The sequence below is a fragment of the Chroicocephalus ridibundus genome, chromosome 7 (genome assembly GCF_963924245.1).
Source record: "Chroicocephalus ridibundus chromosome 7, bChrRid1.1, whole genome shotgun sequence".
Lineage (NCBI taxonomy): Eukaryota > Metazoa > Chordata > Aves > Charadriiformes > Laridae > Chroicocephalus > Chroicocephalus ridibundus.
Window position 1 is genome coordinate 15,443,592 of NC_086290.1, and position 15,271 is coordinate 15,458,862.

The window sequence follows — 15,271 nt, forward strand, 5'->3', positions numbered from 1 at the left end:
TGTTAAGCTGATTTGAGATACCTTCATCTTGAGAAGAATTTACTTGTCTACGCATGTCTCGTTCTACCAAAGTGCTATTGCAAGTGTTGATATATCTGTGAATATCAGGCTGGTGATTTGTGAAGGCCTCTACTAAGGTTTGGAGAAGCAGGAGTTAGATATATCTTTTATTATTTTTTATTTTTCATTAGTTTTTGCACTGCAATCAGACTATAGGTATCATAAATAAAAAATGTTGGAACTACTTAGTGACATTTTTCACAACTACCTATAGGACTAAGTTTAATTTATTAAAAAGAAAAAAAGTTTTACCTAGTTATTTAATGAAAGTGGGAGTGAGACATGCACATTAAAAGGAGAACTGAATTTGCTGTTCTTTAGATAAGGCAGGTGAACTTAGATTCGAGAAATATTTGGTTCCTGTAAAAATAGCTTTTTCCTTCCCCCCCCCCCGCCGATCTTCCTGTCTGCTCTCTGGGTCTTCAGATGAGTCTACTTTGCATCCTATCTGCAGTGTGGAATAGTAAAGACTATATAAATAGTATTAATTCTAAGGTCCCATGTTATTGCTGCTGAACGGTATAAAAGGTTTGTTTTGAAAGAAATTGTGTCACTGCAATCAAGGTCTTGAAATAAAGTCTGTTTAAATGATGGTTTTTCCCATTGATTTCAGTTGACTGTCCACAATTCCAAAGACTTTCAGCCTCTAAATACTTAATCCAGCATGTAGCTGCGTTCCTTTTCTTGATATAAAAGTTTCTTTGTGTTAGGATTTTGATAGTTGTGATGACCGCAAGCAGAGCAAGTCTTTCAGGGAGGGAGACCATATTTTTTTACAAGACTAGTTGACATACGCAGAAAAAAGTGACACGTTTTTGGGGAAAACAAGGCCTTTTTGAGAGTCATCAGCCGTCAGCAAATTACAGGTTAGAAACAATTGTGCGGAGTTTAATTTATTACATTATCTGGGTAGTCAAATTGAGTGAATAGGGCGGTTAGTACCTGCTGAGCAAGGGAGGATGTTTCAAGGCAGGAGGTGATAAGGCTGTTAGTCCCTGTAGGAGAGGAAGAGAGAATTATTGTCATAGGAGTTAGCAGAGAATAAGCAAAATGGGGGAGAATGTAATTTGCTGTAAAGCCAAGGCTTATATGTCTTTTTTTAAGGTCTTTTCCAACTGCTAAGGCCCTGGGAACTGCTTGGTACTTGGCTGCCCAGCATAACCGAAAGGGGCAAGGTGACCCCATCGCAGTCACGAGCCTGGAGTGCGTGCAGTTCATACCGACCATTTAGTCTGGTGCTGTGCTATGATACACAGATGATTGGAATTTAAAAGAGGAAAAACTGATAAAGAAAACTAATAAATAAAAAAAAGCTGGTCAGAATTGCTTTCTGTGCACTTTTCTATTTTAAGGTAGATGTGGCTCTGTTTTCATAATAATAATAATAATTAAAAATACCCTCCTCATTGCTGTGTTTTGTTCCAGGTAATAAAACACAATAAGCTGTAGATCAGATTACCCTGAAGTGGAACAAAAATTGGGTTTGGATTGTGCTAATTTGCCAGTTTGATCTAAGACATCTGTCTTACCCACTTCTGGCAAGGTGAATTTGAAAGGCTGGCTTCATTTCTGCTTGTTGTTCAAAGGAGGGAAAATATTAAGTGGTCTATATTTTTGTGTGTGTGTTTCCTCCTGTGCTCTTTTTTTTTTTTTCTCCTTTTCTTGTCTCTCTGAGGGAAATTATGTATGATTTTTCCAAATTAGCTCTATATTTGCTTCCATCTTTTGTCAGCAACCCTTAGCTATTGTACCACGTAATGAAACAGTAATGTACCGTGTAGTTAGTATGGGCAGAAATATGGTAAAATCCATTGTTCCACTTCTGGCCAGTGACATAGTCAGCTTAGGAGTCTGAGATAAAGAACAGCCAGAAATATCTAGCCAAGCATCTCATCCCTGATTCTGTCACGGTTACAACGTTTCAGGCTTTTTTTTGTTAAATACTACTTTTTCCACATAGGAACGTTATCTTAATGTAAACGACTTAAGTCAACGTGATAAACACTTAGCCTTTTATTGACATACATGATACCTAGAGTGAGTGAAGATAGGGCAGTTCTCTATCACAGGGGTGATTATCACAAGGATATGTTAGTTTCAATGAATCTTGGATCAGGAAAGCTTTCAGATTTCCATCGTGAAAATTTGCTTAGAGAAAGAGAAACCCACCTCAGTATAGGAACATGTCTTAAAATATGAGCCCTTCTCATGGGATGGACTAGTTGCTTACTCAGTGGACTTGTCCTAACTAAGTAACACCATGCGTCTTGGTGCTCCCACATCCTGTTTGAAGACAGTTGGCACCAGTATGTCAGTAGGCTGGAGCTGGTATCTCACTTTGATTTGCTTCTCATTCAGTGCTTAGCAATGTCTTGATTTGAGAAGCGCTTGAAACCCATGTGGGTCTGTCTCCTGACATCTGTTCTGCTTGAGACAGTTAATTTAAAAACAGGATTTGAAGGGATCTCCCCCATTCTTAAAATACAGTTGCTCAGAGTTGAATGACAATCTTTCATCTTATCTTTTTAAAACTGCATCAGAAGTCACCTTTTCCTCTGTTACTCTCTTTGTAAATTCATCTACAACCTCAGTCGCTTCACAGCTAGAAATAGTCCTCCGATTTTCAAGCTGGAGATATTCTTGCCAGTTTACTCACATTTGTATCTCAGCCAGGCCTGGGAATTTAGCCCCCTTACCTGTCATATGAAATCTTCCTTTCTAATTCTCTGCAGAAAACAAGATATCCTTTTTATTGGATAGTATCCATAGAGCGATTAATGAGGGAAGTGAGTGCCTATTTGATGCTCTAACTCACAGGTAGAATGAGAGCTCAGAAATACTCATTTGTTGTTCTTCCTGTTCAAGCTGTGATCTTGGCCGGTATCCTTTGGTAGGCTAAATGTTGAGGATTTCAGTTCAGCGAGGGGGATGTATAAGAAGCTCATCACCAATTGCCCTGACTGTGGTGTTGCACCGGTCTGTCTTCATTCAACAGTACATAAATACTACATGAAGAAAGGCCAGAAAAGACTGAAATGATTCATTAAAGTTATGTAGGTTTTATTGAAGTCCCGCAGAAGTCACTGGAAAGACTCCAGTCAGTTTTGGATGAGGTTTATGGCTCAGAGGATCTTCCGTGTAATCCACTTTTATCCTCATCACTTAGCAACTGTGTTCTTCCATTCTCTTTTTAATAGGAGAGGCTCTGATTCTTCCTTAAAATGCTGTAACATGCTGTTGCCTGCTCATTCAACATCCTACTTGATCAAGAACCACCTCTGCAGCTGTATCCCACCTGCAGAAATCTGGGATGATTGCACTCTTGTCTTGAGACAAGTGTCATGGCAGCCGGTGAACAAATTGTGAATATCTCCATTGCATTTTTAGGTTCAGAAGGTTCCTCATATAAGAACTCTTTTGGAAAGATTTCACTGCTTGTTAGAGGAGTCATTAATCCCGTCTGGAGACACCGGGCTCCATGGAATTATCAAATGCCACATGATAGCTGGAGATTCCGGCAGCTGGGTAGAGCTGAGTGTCTCCTATATTTTCTCTAGGGATTAGACTCTTCTTATCCCATTTCCTAGCCAATGAGCTTTTACTTTTCAGTTAAACTGGGTTCAATTATGAAATCAAGTGTCTGCTAGAAGTCTTGCGTAGTACCCTGGAGAATTCCAGAACTGCTGCCGATTAAAGCAAAATGCTTCTGATCAGATGCAGGTTTAGAGGGAGCTGTTTACTTCTCTGACTTGGAGCTGCTGGAATAATTTGTCTGAGAATAACATTCAGGGCAAATTTAACAAGTTTTTGTAATGGGAACCTAACCGACTTCAGTGGATGAACATTTGTCAAAGTCACTGTGGTGTATTTCTTTTCTGAATTTGCGTGTTATTGTCTCTAGGAAGGTATAAAGCATTGGTCAGTCAGCAGCTATTGTTGGTGCGTATTAACTACATCATCTGGTTTTGCTCTGGAATGCTGCTATAAGAAGGTGTTCCCCTCCTAAATGACTCAGTTGAACTGATTTAAGTTCCCAAAAGGCAAACAAGCCTCTTTTCTCTCCTCCAAACGTACCTTTAATCCCATGTACACAAAATATTGCAGCACCACATTTATACGTTCCCACCTGCTTGTTCTTGTGGCAGGAGGGATCACACCTGCTCTCCATCAGTTTAGTCAATGGAGAGGCTACAGAGCCTGAAGTCTCACCTGGTTAAGCATGGGAGGAGAAGCGTAGATCCTGCCTATATGTCCCTATTGGCCATGGGTTCACTTAGCACTCTTTGCTGCTCCTGTCCAAGGACAAGACTTTCGTGCAGATCCCAGATGGCATGAGTTACTAGCTAGTATGAATGACTAGAGAGTGCTGCTGAGTCACAACAATCCATGAGTTTAGGACTAGTTGCACGTGCTGAGAACCTCATATCAACAGCAGACAGAAATTTGGCCTTATATTTGGGCCCATGCATATGCATCAGGGATGCTTTGCTATGGTGCTGCTGCAAGCACCTGAGAGAATATTTATTACATGGGGTCGTTACTGGCTTATTTTAAGATTGTCTTATAGTTTGTTCTGCATTGTGAACGCTTTTCTTCGTCTTAGCATTCACCTTCTCTGACACTGCTAAGTCAGTCTAGGCATAGCTTGTTATGCTGGTAGGTAAAATCTGCAAAAAGCTTTGAGACACAAATCCTATCTGAATGTTGCAAATACTCCCCTCTAAAGACTTGCATTTTGTTACAGCCTCCCACTGCCAGTGAGGCAAATTAGATACTTGAGTGCAGACCCAGATAATGTTTGAACTTTCCTCCAAGCTCCGGTGTTTATATGTGTAAAATCTGTAAATGTTTTACAACTTTCTGTGGAGTTACTTGAATCACTGTAAATGTCTAAAATCCCAAAGAAAAATTGTCATCGGCATTTTAAATGTCTAAACCTTTAAAAAGCTCTAGAGAAAGTTAACTCTATTTGTGTATATCACTGCAGCTGACTGTCTTTGTTTTATGTAATTTGCCATGAATTCAACCAAAAATGGAGGTGGAAATATAACAATAACAAAAAAAAAAAGCCGGTGGCATCTCTTATGCAGACAAAACCTAGCAGGTAGTAGTAACTTTTTAAAGGTTGAGAGCAAATTTCCATTCTGCTTCCCACCTGACTAATGTTCAGGTGAGTTTGGATAAACTTTGGATTATATCTCAAAACTATATATAATTCTAACATGATATACCCATGGAGACCTTTAGGCATTGCTAAATCTGGTATGTAGCATTCTACGACCTAACAGGGCAGGGAATACATAAATAGCTTGATATAGATATATATCCATCAAGGGTTGTTTCATCCAGTGATAACTCGGTCTTTTTCTGGCACTTGTGTCTTTTCCAGTTTAAAATAAAGAGTAGAAAGACATTTGAAAGTGATAGGAAACGGTTCCATCATCTGTCTGAGATTTCAGAGAGGAATTCCCCAAGCACTGTACAACTTTCTAGACATCCATCAAGCGCTGTTCATTATAATTATCCTGTTAGAGCGAGGTACCAGCTCTGATGAGAAGCAGTGCCATGGAGAAAGCCTTTTACTCCGATGTTTTTATCAGATTCCAGTTGGTATTTTGCAAAGTAGCCTAGTTCAAAGCAAGCTGGCTGCAACAACGTCCTGGAGTGGCTTTGAAAGATTTGGCTCCTTAAATGCGTCCTGGCTTTATATGTTGTTAAGGTTTTATTGCATGGCTTGAACGACCTGGTTGGGTAATCTACAATGACTGAACAAAACGATGGGGTTGCTTCGTCTACAAACTACAGTGATACATGCTGGTACACATTCTGCTGACTGCTTTGAGTAAATGTGCTGCTCTTCTGGGCAAATAGCACCATTGATTTCAGGGCTGGATGACTGAGGTGATCAACTAAGTTTGGCACTGAAATGGTGTTGGATTTCACCATGCTTGCGGTGTATGTAACGTTTTAATAATTCCTCAGAATGCCCCCTGGAAACTATGAGACCTAGAACTGGCCAGGAAATCTCACTGTTGTTTCATCCCACTATAAGGACTGTATTCAAGTGACATCTTCTTTGAATTTTCTTACGAATTTTTGAAATAATTTCAGAATAATTATTTTTAATTATCTGTGTTGTTGTTATTCTTAAGTGGACTTTTATTATTTGGAGTAGCACAAGGCTGTGTCGCTCTAAGAAAACATAACCAGTACTGCCACTGCAAGCTCTATATTGAATATTTGAAATAAACTGAGGAAATTTGCCTCATGTTTTGCTGCATGTAGTAGATTCAAGTAGATGAGACAGTTTTTACTTTTAAGGTTATGTAGTGTTGGTGTAAATGGGCAAAAAAGTACTGTCATTAATGGCTGCATTTGGACTTAGATTTAGAATAAAACTAGTTTGTTTGGTTGGAGGATGCTTTGTTTTTTCACTTGCAGCTTGCCTTGTTCTCACCCCTGTAGTCCCGTAAGTGCAGAGCCAATGCAGGACAGTTGGATCACATCCCACAGCGAAGGTTCAAGTGGACTTGCTAGGGCTTCAGTGTCAGTTCCTGAAGTCAACAGAGACCCAAATAAGTTTGAGTTTATTGACATAAAGCTAAACTTGACCTCGACATGAGAGGTGCTAGAAAACACAAAGCAGATGTGGCCACAGGGAGATGGTCTGTCTGGACTACCAAATGAGCCCTTCTGCACACAGGAATTGTCTTGATATGGGACATTTGGACATGTTTAGATCCTTCTAGGAACTGAGGTTTTGATTTTTGATCCACCTCACTTCCATTTTGGGGTGAAAGTAAAATATTGAAGTCAGCTGTGCTTTCCCGGAATGGACAGATACATTTCCTAATGAGTTCCAAATATTTATATCTGAATAACAATACCGATTTCAGCTTTGAGGGCCATTAGAAATCCAATGAGCTTATTTAACTATGAATGTTTTGGAATGACCAGAAAAAAAAGTTGTCATGTTGATTATGTTTGATTTTTATTATTTGCAGGGGAACGTCACCTTTTCCTGCTCAGAACCACAAATTGTTCCTATCACCTTTGTCAGTGCCGCTCGAAGCTACTTGCTACTACCCGGCACTCCTCAAATTGACGGTTTGTCAGTCAGCTTCCAATTTCGAACGTGGAATAAAGACGGCTTACTTCTGTTCACTGAATTGTCTGAAAATTCGGGATCTCTCTTGGTTTATCTTCATAGTGGGAGATTGACACTACTTATTCAGAAAGAGACGGAGAACCCAGTGGAAATCAGTGAAGGTACTTTAGTTTTGTTTGCTCTCATCTCTCCCCCTTTAAAATACAAAGGTCCAACGCCACAGGATGAAAGGATGGTGAAATAAGGAAGCACCCAATCTTCCATTCTTTTTTCAAATTTCCTCTTGCTTTCCAGTGGTAGAACCATGCTGTGCAGCTTGAGGTTGGTCTAAGCATGGAAAGCTGGCATCCTGAGATCTCCATACTCAGCGTATCTGACAATTAGCTCAGCCTCTGTGTTCTTAAACAGTCACGCTAAATTTTCTTCAGTCGGTCACATGAAGACCTTCTTGTTTCCCGTCCTCAGAGTGTGCTGAAATCAGCTGGGAGCCAGCTCAGCCGCTGCACTGTTCCCCCAGCAGAAGTTAAGGCAGCCTCAGAGCTGATTTTTTTGATCTGACTGTAGATTCAAGACCGTGAAATTGTAAACACTTACCAGAACGTCTATGCAGAGGCAACAGGGATACAACTTCAGCCTGTATAACAGAGGCAGGACGAGAGTGGCCCAGCTGCCATCCCAGTGAGACCTGTGTAAGCCGTGCTGGCAACCCAAACAGAAATGTTCTTAGCCCAGGGCCTCTGCACTTCCCTGGCTGCTATGGTTGAACACCCAGTTTCCAAAGGTGGATGAGTAATAGACTGATGGAACTCAGATGGAACTTAATAATAATATAGTATTTTTCTGAAAGAGCAGCTGTTTAATAATATGTAATATTAAAATATTCCCAGTACAGACTAAAAGAGGGCAGATGTGTCTATTAAAAGAAGCAGAGATAAAATCTGACAGAGTTGTCAAAGTGGAGCTGTTCCATATGCGTGTTTCATTCCCCTTTGCGATAGAAAATGAGGCGGCCCCACATCTATCCTTATTCATGTAGATTGCTGCAGCCTTAGCTTGCAGCAATTCAATGCTAAAAACTGAATTTCCAGCCTATATTGCAGTCCTAATTAAATTGTTGACAAAGCTGAGACAATGTCAATATTTGGGTGGATGTATTTAGTTTTGTGTAGTTCTGAAATCATGAACCTGAGCCCAGCCTTTGGTGCTATCCAAAACATTGCTAAACTACCTACTTACACATGGAAAAATACGCAGAAATTGCAAGTGCCATGTTCTGCAGATGTCAGGTACTCAAAATAAACTCATGCTTGCTCAAGAATGGACCTATTTTTGCCCCAAATGGGACCTATTTTGTTTTGACATCTTTTCAAATTTTAACAACGTTCCACTTCTAAATGGACTTGTTCTCGGTGAAAAATGATCCATTTTTGCTGGGAAACCGGCCTCTTATTCTATGGAAATTGTGCATACGTTAACAGCCATTACTCTGGAAATTGTCTCATTTTCAAATTCATAATGAAATGGCTTTTCATACGTATTACACCCACTTTTTTTTATTTTGTTTTGAACTGTTCTCACACCTGTTTGTGTCGCTAAGTGCTTGTTTGTTTCTTCTGAAAGCTACATTAACAAAAAATATTCTGTTAGGGAGGGGAGTAAATACTAGTTGTCTGTGCCTGGTCTCAGTGACTCCTGCCTGACGGCAGCGTTTTTCGAACTGTAATTAGGTTACTTTTGATCTGCACCACTGTGTGTGAGCTCTGGAGCTTGCCCACTGATTTTTGTGGCTGTCAGAATAGAGGATGTGGAGTTTCTTCATAGCTGTGCGGTGCTATTTCAAGATCCATGAGATGCAACACTGATTTTCACAATAAGGAAACAGAGAGGTTATTTCCCACTTGGCACAAGTGTCTACAACAGAAAGAGGCAACCCATACCATAATATCTCACGTACATTCATAGGTTCCTGGTCAGAGCAACAATCCCAGCTCTCACAAGACCCATGTTGAAATCCAATATAGAAAAGCTTTGGTACATCCATCAGTAAGACTGTGTGCCAACTTAGTGCTGAAGGGTTTTGAGAAACACAAATCCTACCGATACCTACTGGAATTTCTCAGGTTTCTTATTGGAGCCTGAGACAGGGTATGACCATCTCCCTGAATCTAATCCTCTGCAATCTCAGGCATGTGTTTACTACCAGAAGCTGAACAGAGATCTACTCTGTGCGCTCCTGTGAGCTATAAGCATTTTCCAACAGGCTGAAAATAAGACATAAACACCCACAAAATGTAATAATTGATAACAGAAAAGTTGCTGAGTGCCTACAGTACCAGAAGCAGGTTAGATTAAAATGTGAGATGACCTAAATATTCTCAAAAGCTTTCTTTTTCTTGGGCCATTTCTTCTATACCAGTTGTTTTTTTTTACAGAGGTAATGAGTTCTTTTCAGCTGCCAGTTCTCCCTATTTTAGAGTCAGCTGCACATTTGTGGTCACAAGTTGGGAGCAAAAGGAGATTTGAAGAACACAGTTGCCTCCTGAACCTCTTTTTTCACCCTTTGTACTTGCTTTTTGCCAGGCACCAGTCTCCACGATGGGCTTTGGCATTCTGTTAACATCAATGCCAGAAGACATCGCATTACCCTGACACTGGATAACAATGCTGCCACTGCTAGCCATGCAACCACTGTCTCAAGGATCTACTCTGGGAACAGCTACTATTTTGGAGGTAGGTTGTTTCAGACAGATGCAGGACAGGTTTTTGTGATGAAGATCCTCGGGTGCTCACCAATGAGTACTCTACAGCTAAGAGCAAATGTTGTAAAAACTGATTTTATACCCCCTATTGAGTTGCAGTGCATACAGCACTGTGGGAAGATTGAAGGGTCTTGGTCAATCCTGACAGAGAGAGAACGAGCAGAACTACTAACACAGCCCTAAAAGTGGACTGCTGGTAGTGGTAGCCAATGAGTATACCTACATGTAGCTGGCAAAACATGCAAAAGCTACATAGCTGTATTAGCCAGAAGTGTTTTTTCTAGTTAAAAGGCCTGAAAACTAGTATTATTAATATTCCTGTAGATATCACTGTCCTGATCAGGCTCAGTGACTTTATACTTCAGAGCTTAATTGACATGGGGTCAGATCTACAAAGATAGGTAGATACTGTGCTGTCATGGAAATGAATGTAGGTTTAGCTTAATTTTGAAAATGGAAAGAACAGTCTTGAAAAATACTACCTTCTGCTTTTTGGAGCGGAAGCATTAATTTAGATAGAGGGAGTGTCATCAACTGTCTTTTTATCTAATATATTTCTGCGTGGTGCTTAACGCAGTGGGGCTCTGATCTTGATGAACCCTCTGGATACAGCACTAAGGATGCGCAGGAGACGTTAGATCTGAGAGCTGGCCAGATACTGAGGAAGCTCAGATACAAATGGTTTTCTTGCTTACTGTCCACAGGATTTCATCCTTTTACTCTGTGGATTGCCTCAGCAGCAGAATTTAACCCATAATGATTTTACAATTTGCACAGCTTTTTTATGGCAGTCAGTTGCTATCAACTGCAGAGTTTAAGAAAATGGAAGAAACCACTTTTTGATCTTGCTTAGTACATGTGAAAATCACATAGTCTGATGTTTCCAGTGGTTGTTCTCTCTTCGTTTTTTTTTCTCTTAAAAAAAAATATATTTTTTTTCTTACTGAATGACTTATAATACAGAAGGTTGCGTAGCACAAGGAATTAAAACACTTGGAATAATGAGCCTTCAAGTTCTTGCATCAGGAAATCCCAGCAGAAATAGATGAACATTCCAATATTCTTCTCTGCCTCTTCTCTTTTTACCCACAGGGTGCCCTGACAATTTCACCGATTCCCAATGTTTAAATCCCATTACTGCTTTTCAAGGCTGTATGAGGCTCATCTTTATTGATAACCAGCCCAAGGACCTCATTTTAGTTCAGCAAGGCTCCCTGGGGAATTTTAGTGATTTACACATTGATCTGTGTGGCATCAAAGACAGGTAATTATTGTTTCCTCTTTCTTGTATTTGTTCTTTTTTTCATCCTAGTGGTTTATAAATACAGGTTGCATTAAGTGAAAATTCTAATCTGCCAACATTACGGATATTAGGCATAATAGAGCTGCTAATAGAAAATATTACAGCAAAGATAGGAGGACTGGAGGGGAAATGGTTTCAATTACATGAGGCTCTCTTCACATTGACTTGTAGGAAATAGAGTATGCAAATTCAATCAAACTACAGATTGGTGAAAGGATTAAATTTTATGCATAAACAACATTTGATTGCTTTGAAGTTTTAGAGGGGAATGAAAGAGAAGGAAAAATTATTTGATTCATCAGAACATGTCACCCCCTTAATATACTAGCTGGCTTTGCTTAAGTAGATCATTTACAATTTTTCTTGTTAGCCATTACAGCACAGCCCGTTTATAATGAAGATATGGTACACCTCATGCAACATACTGCCCATTCGGTAGGACAATATAAAGATGAAATGTCTGTATCTACCAGAGACACATTTCAGTTTAAATACTGATCTGAATCCCTTCTAAGCTGAAACCTGACAGGAAATCCAAATTGTCTCATAAAGAATAGTGAGGAAATAAACAACCAGGGGTTTTTTTGAGTTTTGTTTTGTTTTGTTTTGTTTTTAAGTATTTCCTAATTTCTCCTTTTCTTCCTACAGATTTTTAGTGTCTAAATATTTCTTAATTATTTCTGCAAATGTATATTTTGAAGTTAGTATGTGGAATAAGGCAATGGGTTTGGGTTTTTTTAAAATCTAACGAAGTTCTGAAAAATGGAAATGGAACTGCTGGAAATTTCACGTGCTTCAGGTAGTTAAGGATAGTAAAGATATTTTCGAAATGCATTAGAAAGTTTAAGCATTTAACGTATTTTTTTCAGAGATATTGCTTAGAGAGGTGGAGCTGAAGGCCAATATCCATTAACACTTACTATAGGAGGGATCAGCCTGCTGAAACTGAAATCTTTTGAAAAGTGGGCAAAACCTCTATTGTGTGAGAGCTTCGTGCTCATCTTTGATGTTCATGTTTGTTAACTTCTGTGAATAAAATACTGACTCTGCTGTTTAACGATGACTGAATTCAGGGGGATATGAATTTCACACTTGGTGTGCCTGAAATGGTAGGCGGAGTTGATAAGGTGCAGCTGATTTAACAGAAGGAAGTAAAATGCAAACTTTCCTGAGAATTAAGAGAAAGAATGTATTTTGCTGTTTTCTTGGAAAAACAGATTCTTTAAGATCAAGCGGACCATTCAAAGGCAGCTTGTGTATTTGTATACTGAAACAGAAAAGAACTCTTCTGTTATGATGCAGAGGTGCTGTGGTACATCTCCAGTGCCTTCATTGTCACCAAGCCCAGGCTACAACGTAAATCTGTAGTACCTACTGCAAGTGTCTCCCTCATCTTCAGTATCCCCAGGATGACAAGCGTTAGTCTGTGATCATACCATACAGTTATTTGGGGCAAGGATCCAAACATAGTAAGAATGGTGTTGCTTTGCATAATCATTGCCTCGAATATATCACATACGTAAACAAAAGTTATATGTGATCTAGTGAAGATTAAAGCACTCTCTTCCAATGCGGTTCTCTGGACAGCCTTAAATTTATGTGTCTGTACTATATGATCTAGGTAGACCTATAGTAGATAAGATCTATAGTAGTTATGACCATACAGTAGATATGATCTACCTAGATCATATAGAAGATATGATTACAAAACCAACGTAGACTAAAAAAAGGGAAAAAAGGATTTGATTTACAGTTGGCGAAAGTGATTCCTTTATGGCTGGATTTGGTGTGTGGTGCCCTGAAGGGGAAGAGAGAAGCCTGCGGTGTGGGAAAGTGTTGGACTGAAGTTCAGAAATTCCCTTCGTCATAGAAGGGCGTGAGCCTTGCTAGAGCCATGGGGATTGCAGCTTTCTCGTTCAGTGAAACACCCAGCGCGCTCTCCCTGTCTGGCAACTCCAATAACTAAAGCTGTTTCACGCTAAAGCTGTTTTGCAGGGAAGAAGAAAGGATTTCTTTTTGGGTTTTTTTTTGGGTCCAAATCATATTACACGTTTTACACATTTGGAACACAATTTCGAAAGAGGTTAAATTTACAGAATAGATTCCAAGAAGTTACAAAAGTTGTTCGAAGATTCACAGGTGACGTACTGCTGGTGCAGTACTGAAATCAAGAGTGGTCGTAGCAGCGTAGCAGTTGGAAAGAGGGATGACATTCAAAGAAAATACAGGCAAGAAGCAATTCCTTTGCGTTATTTTGCCAAAACAAGGGATCCTAAGCCAGTGAATGAGCTGGGGAAAGACCGAACAAGAAAGCATTTGTGGAGTGTGTTCCTCCTAACCATTTTTGAAAATTTTTGGTTCTGTAAGCCTTTATTATGGCATAATTGGTTACAGCAAATTATAGATGGGAAGTTTGGGAAAATAGGAGATTTTAATTCAAATCTAAAGCCCGTGTTGCTGTCTAGTCTGCATGGTGTACCCTTGAGTATGTTTTCAAATCTTGTTCAAAGTAGTTCATTGCACAAAATGTCTGATACTTCCAGTCACTGTAATTCAGCTCGTCACCGTAGTTCAGCTAGTGCTCTGTATCGCAGTAGCTCTGGGCTACTGGAAAGTTGGGGTCTAGCTCCAGGCGTGCAGTATCCAGCTGCTCCTTCTCTCTGTATAAGGACTTAGCATCTTCTCTGAGAAATGTGATCCCCCCTTTCTTAATTATAAGATTTATTGCTGTGTGCACTGTAAAGCACGTGTTTTTGTAATTTTAACGCATGTGGGCATTGTGTAGCTTAATTAACATGTAAATGGGACATTTGTCTTAGTTATCTAAGCAAAAACCCTCTTTTATCTAAGCAAAAACTCTCTTTTGAGGAATATGCCTCTATTTAGAAAGCAGTTTATTTGTTACAGGCTTGTAGGCCAAGCTCATTCAGAACCGGGCTCTGAAAGCAGGCGTTAGACAGCTCACTGCAGCTTGTGCTGGCTCTTAAAAAGAGAATTAATGACTTTGTTTTGAAAGATGATAAACTGGGACTACTACTGATGCCGGCAGTATGTTTTTGAGAGAGGATCTAGTTGTGTAAGCATATTATACATGCACACTCCCACACACACCCTGGGATTCCCTGTATTAAGTGATGAGCCTCCATTAATTTAAATGGAGCTGTCTTAGGGACTAAGCCTTAATGTCTCATCGTCTCTCATCGCTAGTATTTTAACTATATGTGTGCCTAAGTGAACTTGACATGAATGCTTTCTGTCTCCCTGTATTTGTTATTTCCATCCTTCAGCATCTCTCTTTCAAGAAATACCTGCCTTGTCACTAGCAGAGCTATCAGAGAACACACAAAAAAAATGGGGATGTCCGTAGAAATATACAGAGTTTTGCCGCCTTTCCGTTTGGTGGCTGGGGAGACAGTGCCAAGTGAAGATGCTTTTGGAGACACAAGCAAACTTGACCCTGTTGCTTACCCTGCTTTGAGCAGGGAGTTTTTGCTAGAGATCTCCAGAGGCTCCTTGCAGCCTGGGCGATCCTGTGAATCCCCAGTAGCTGCCTGGCTGGGAGGGAAGTTCAGGATGGATCACTGAGAGCTGGGATTAGCAGATAACACACAGAAAAGTCTTGTCTTCCATGCTTTTAGTAGGATTTTAAGAAATTGTATGGTCTGGGGTTGAATATGGCAATCTGGACTGTTCCGATGATGGAAGAAGGCTAGTTAGCACCATCTCCTATTGAGAGACTGCTTGTTTCTTGCCCTCAGCTGCATTGCCAGCGTCACTAATGTTCCTACTGCTGCATATGAAGTCATCTCTGATTTGCCATCCCCTCGTATGGTACCTACATGTTGTCCTTAGGTGACACATCCTGGGCAAGGAGAGGCATCCCAAATTTATTTGTACCAGAGCTGAGTCTGCTGCACAAGCCTTGCAAAGTAGTACGGTATTACCTTCTTCACCTCCTTCAAGACAAAGCTGTTCCTGCAAATTGTTCCCAATGCCTTGTGGAACAGGAAAGTAGAATCTGTAGGAGGAAGCAATTTTTCT

General features: G+C 40.0%; 1 protein-coding gene across 1 annotated transcript in view; it reads left to right on the forward strand.

Annotated features, from left to right (window-relative positions):
- The window catches only part of CNTNAP5 (contactin associated protein family member 5), a 298,702-nt gene that overhangs the window by 149,342 nt on the left and 134,089 nt on the right, over positions 1–15,271 (forward strand). Inside the window, exons 8-10 of the mRNA XM_063341381.1 lie at positions 7,065–7,329; positions 9,749–9,898; positions 11,020–11,191. Coding sequence (XP_063197451.1) covers positions 7,065–7,329; positions 9,749–9,898; positions 11,020–11,191 — 587 coding nt within the window. The remainder of the gene's footprint in view (positions 1–7,064; positions 7,330–9,748; positions 9,899–11,019; positions 11,192–15,271) is intronic.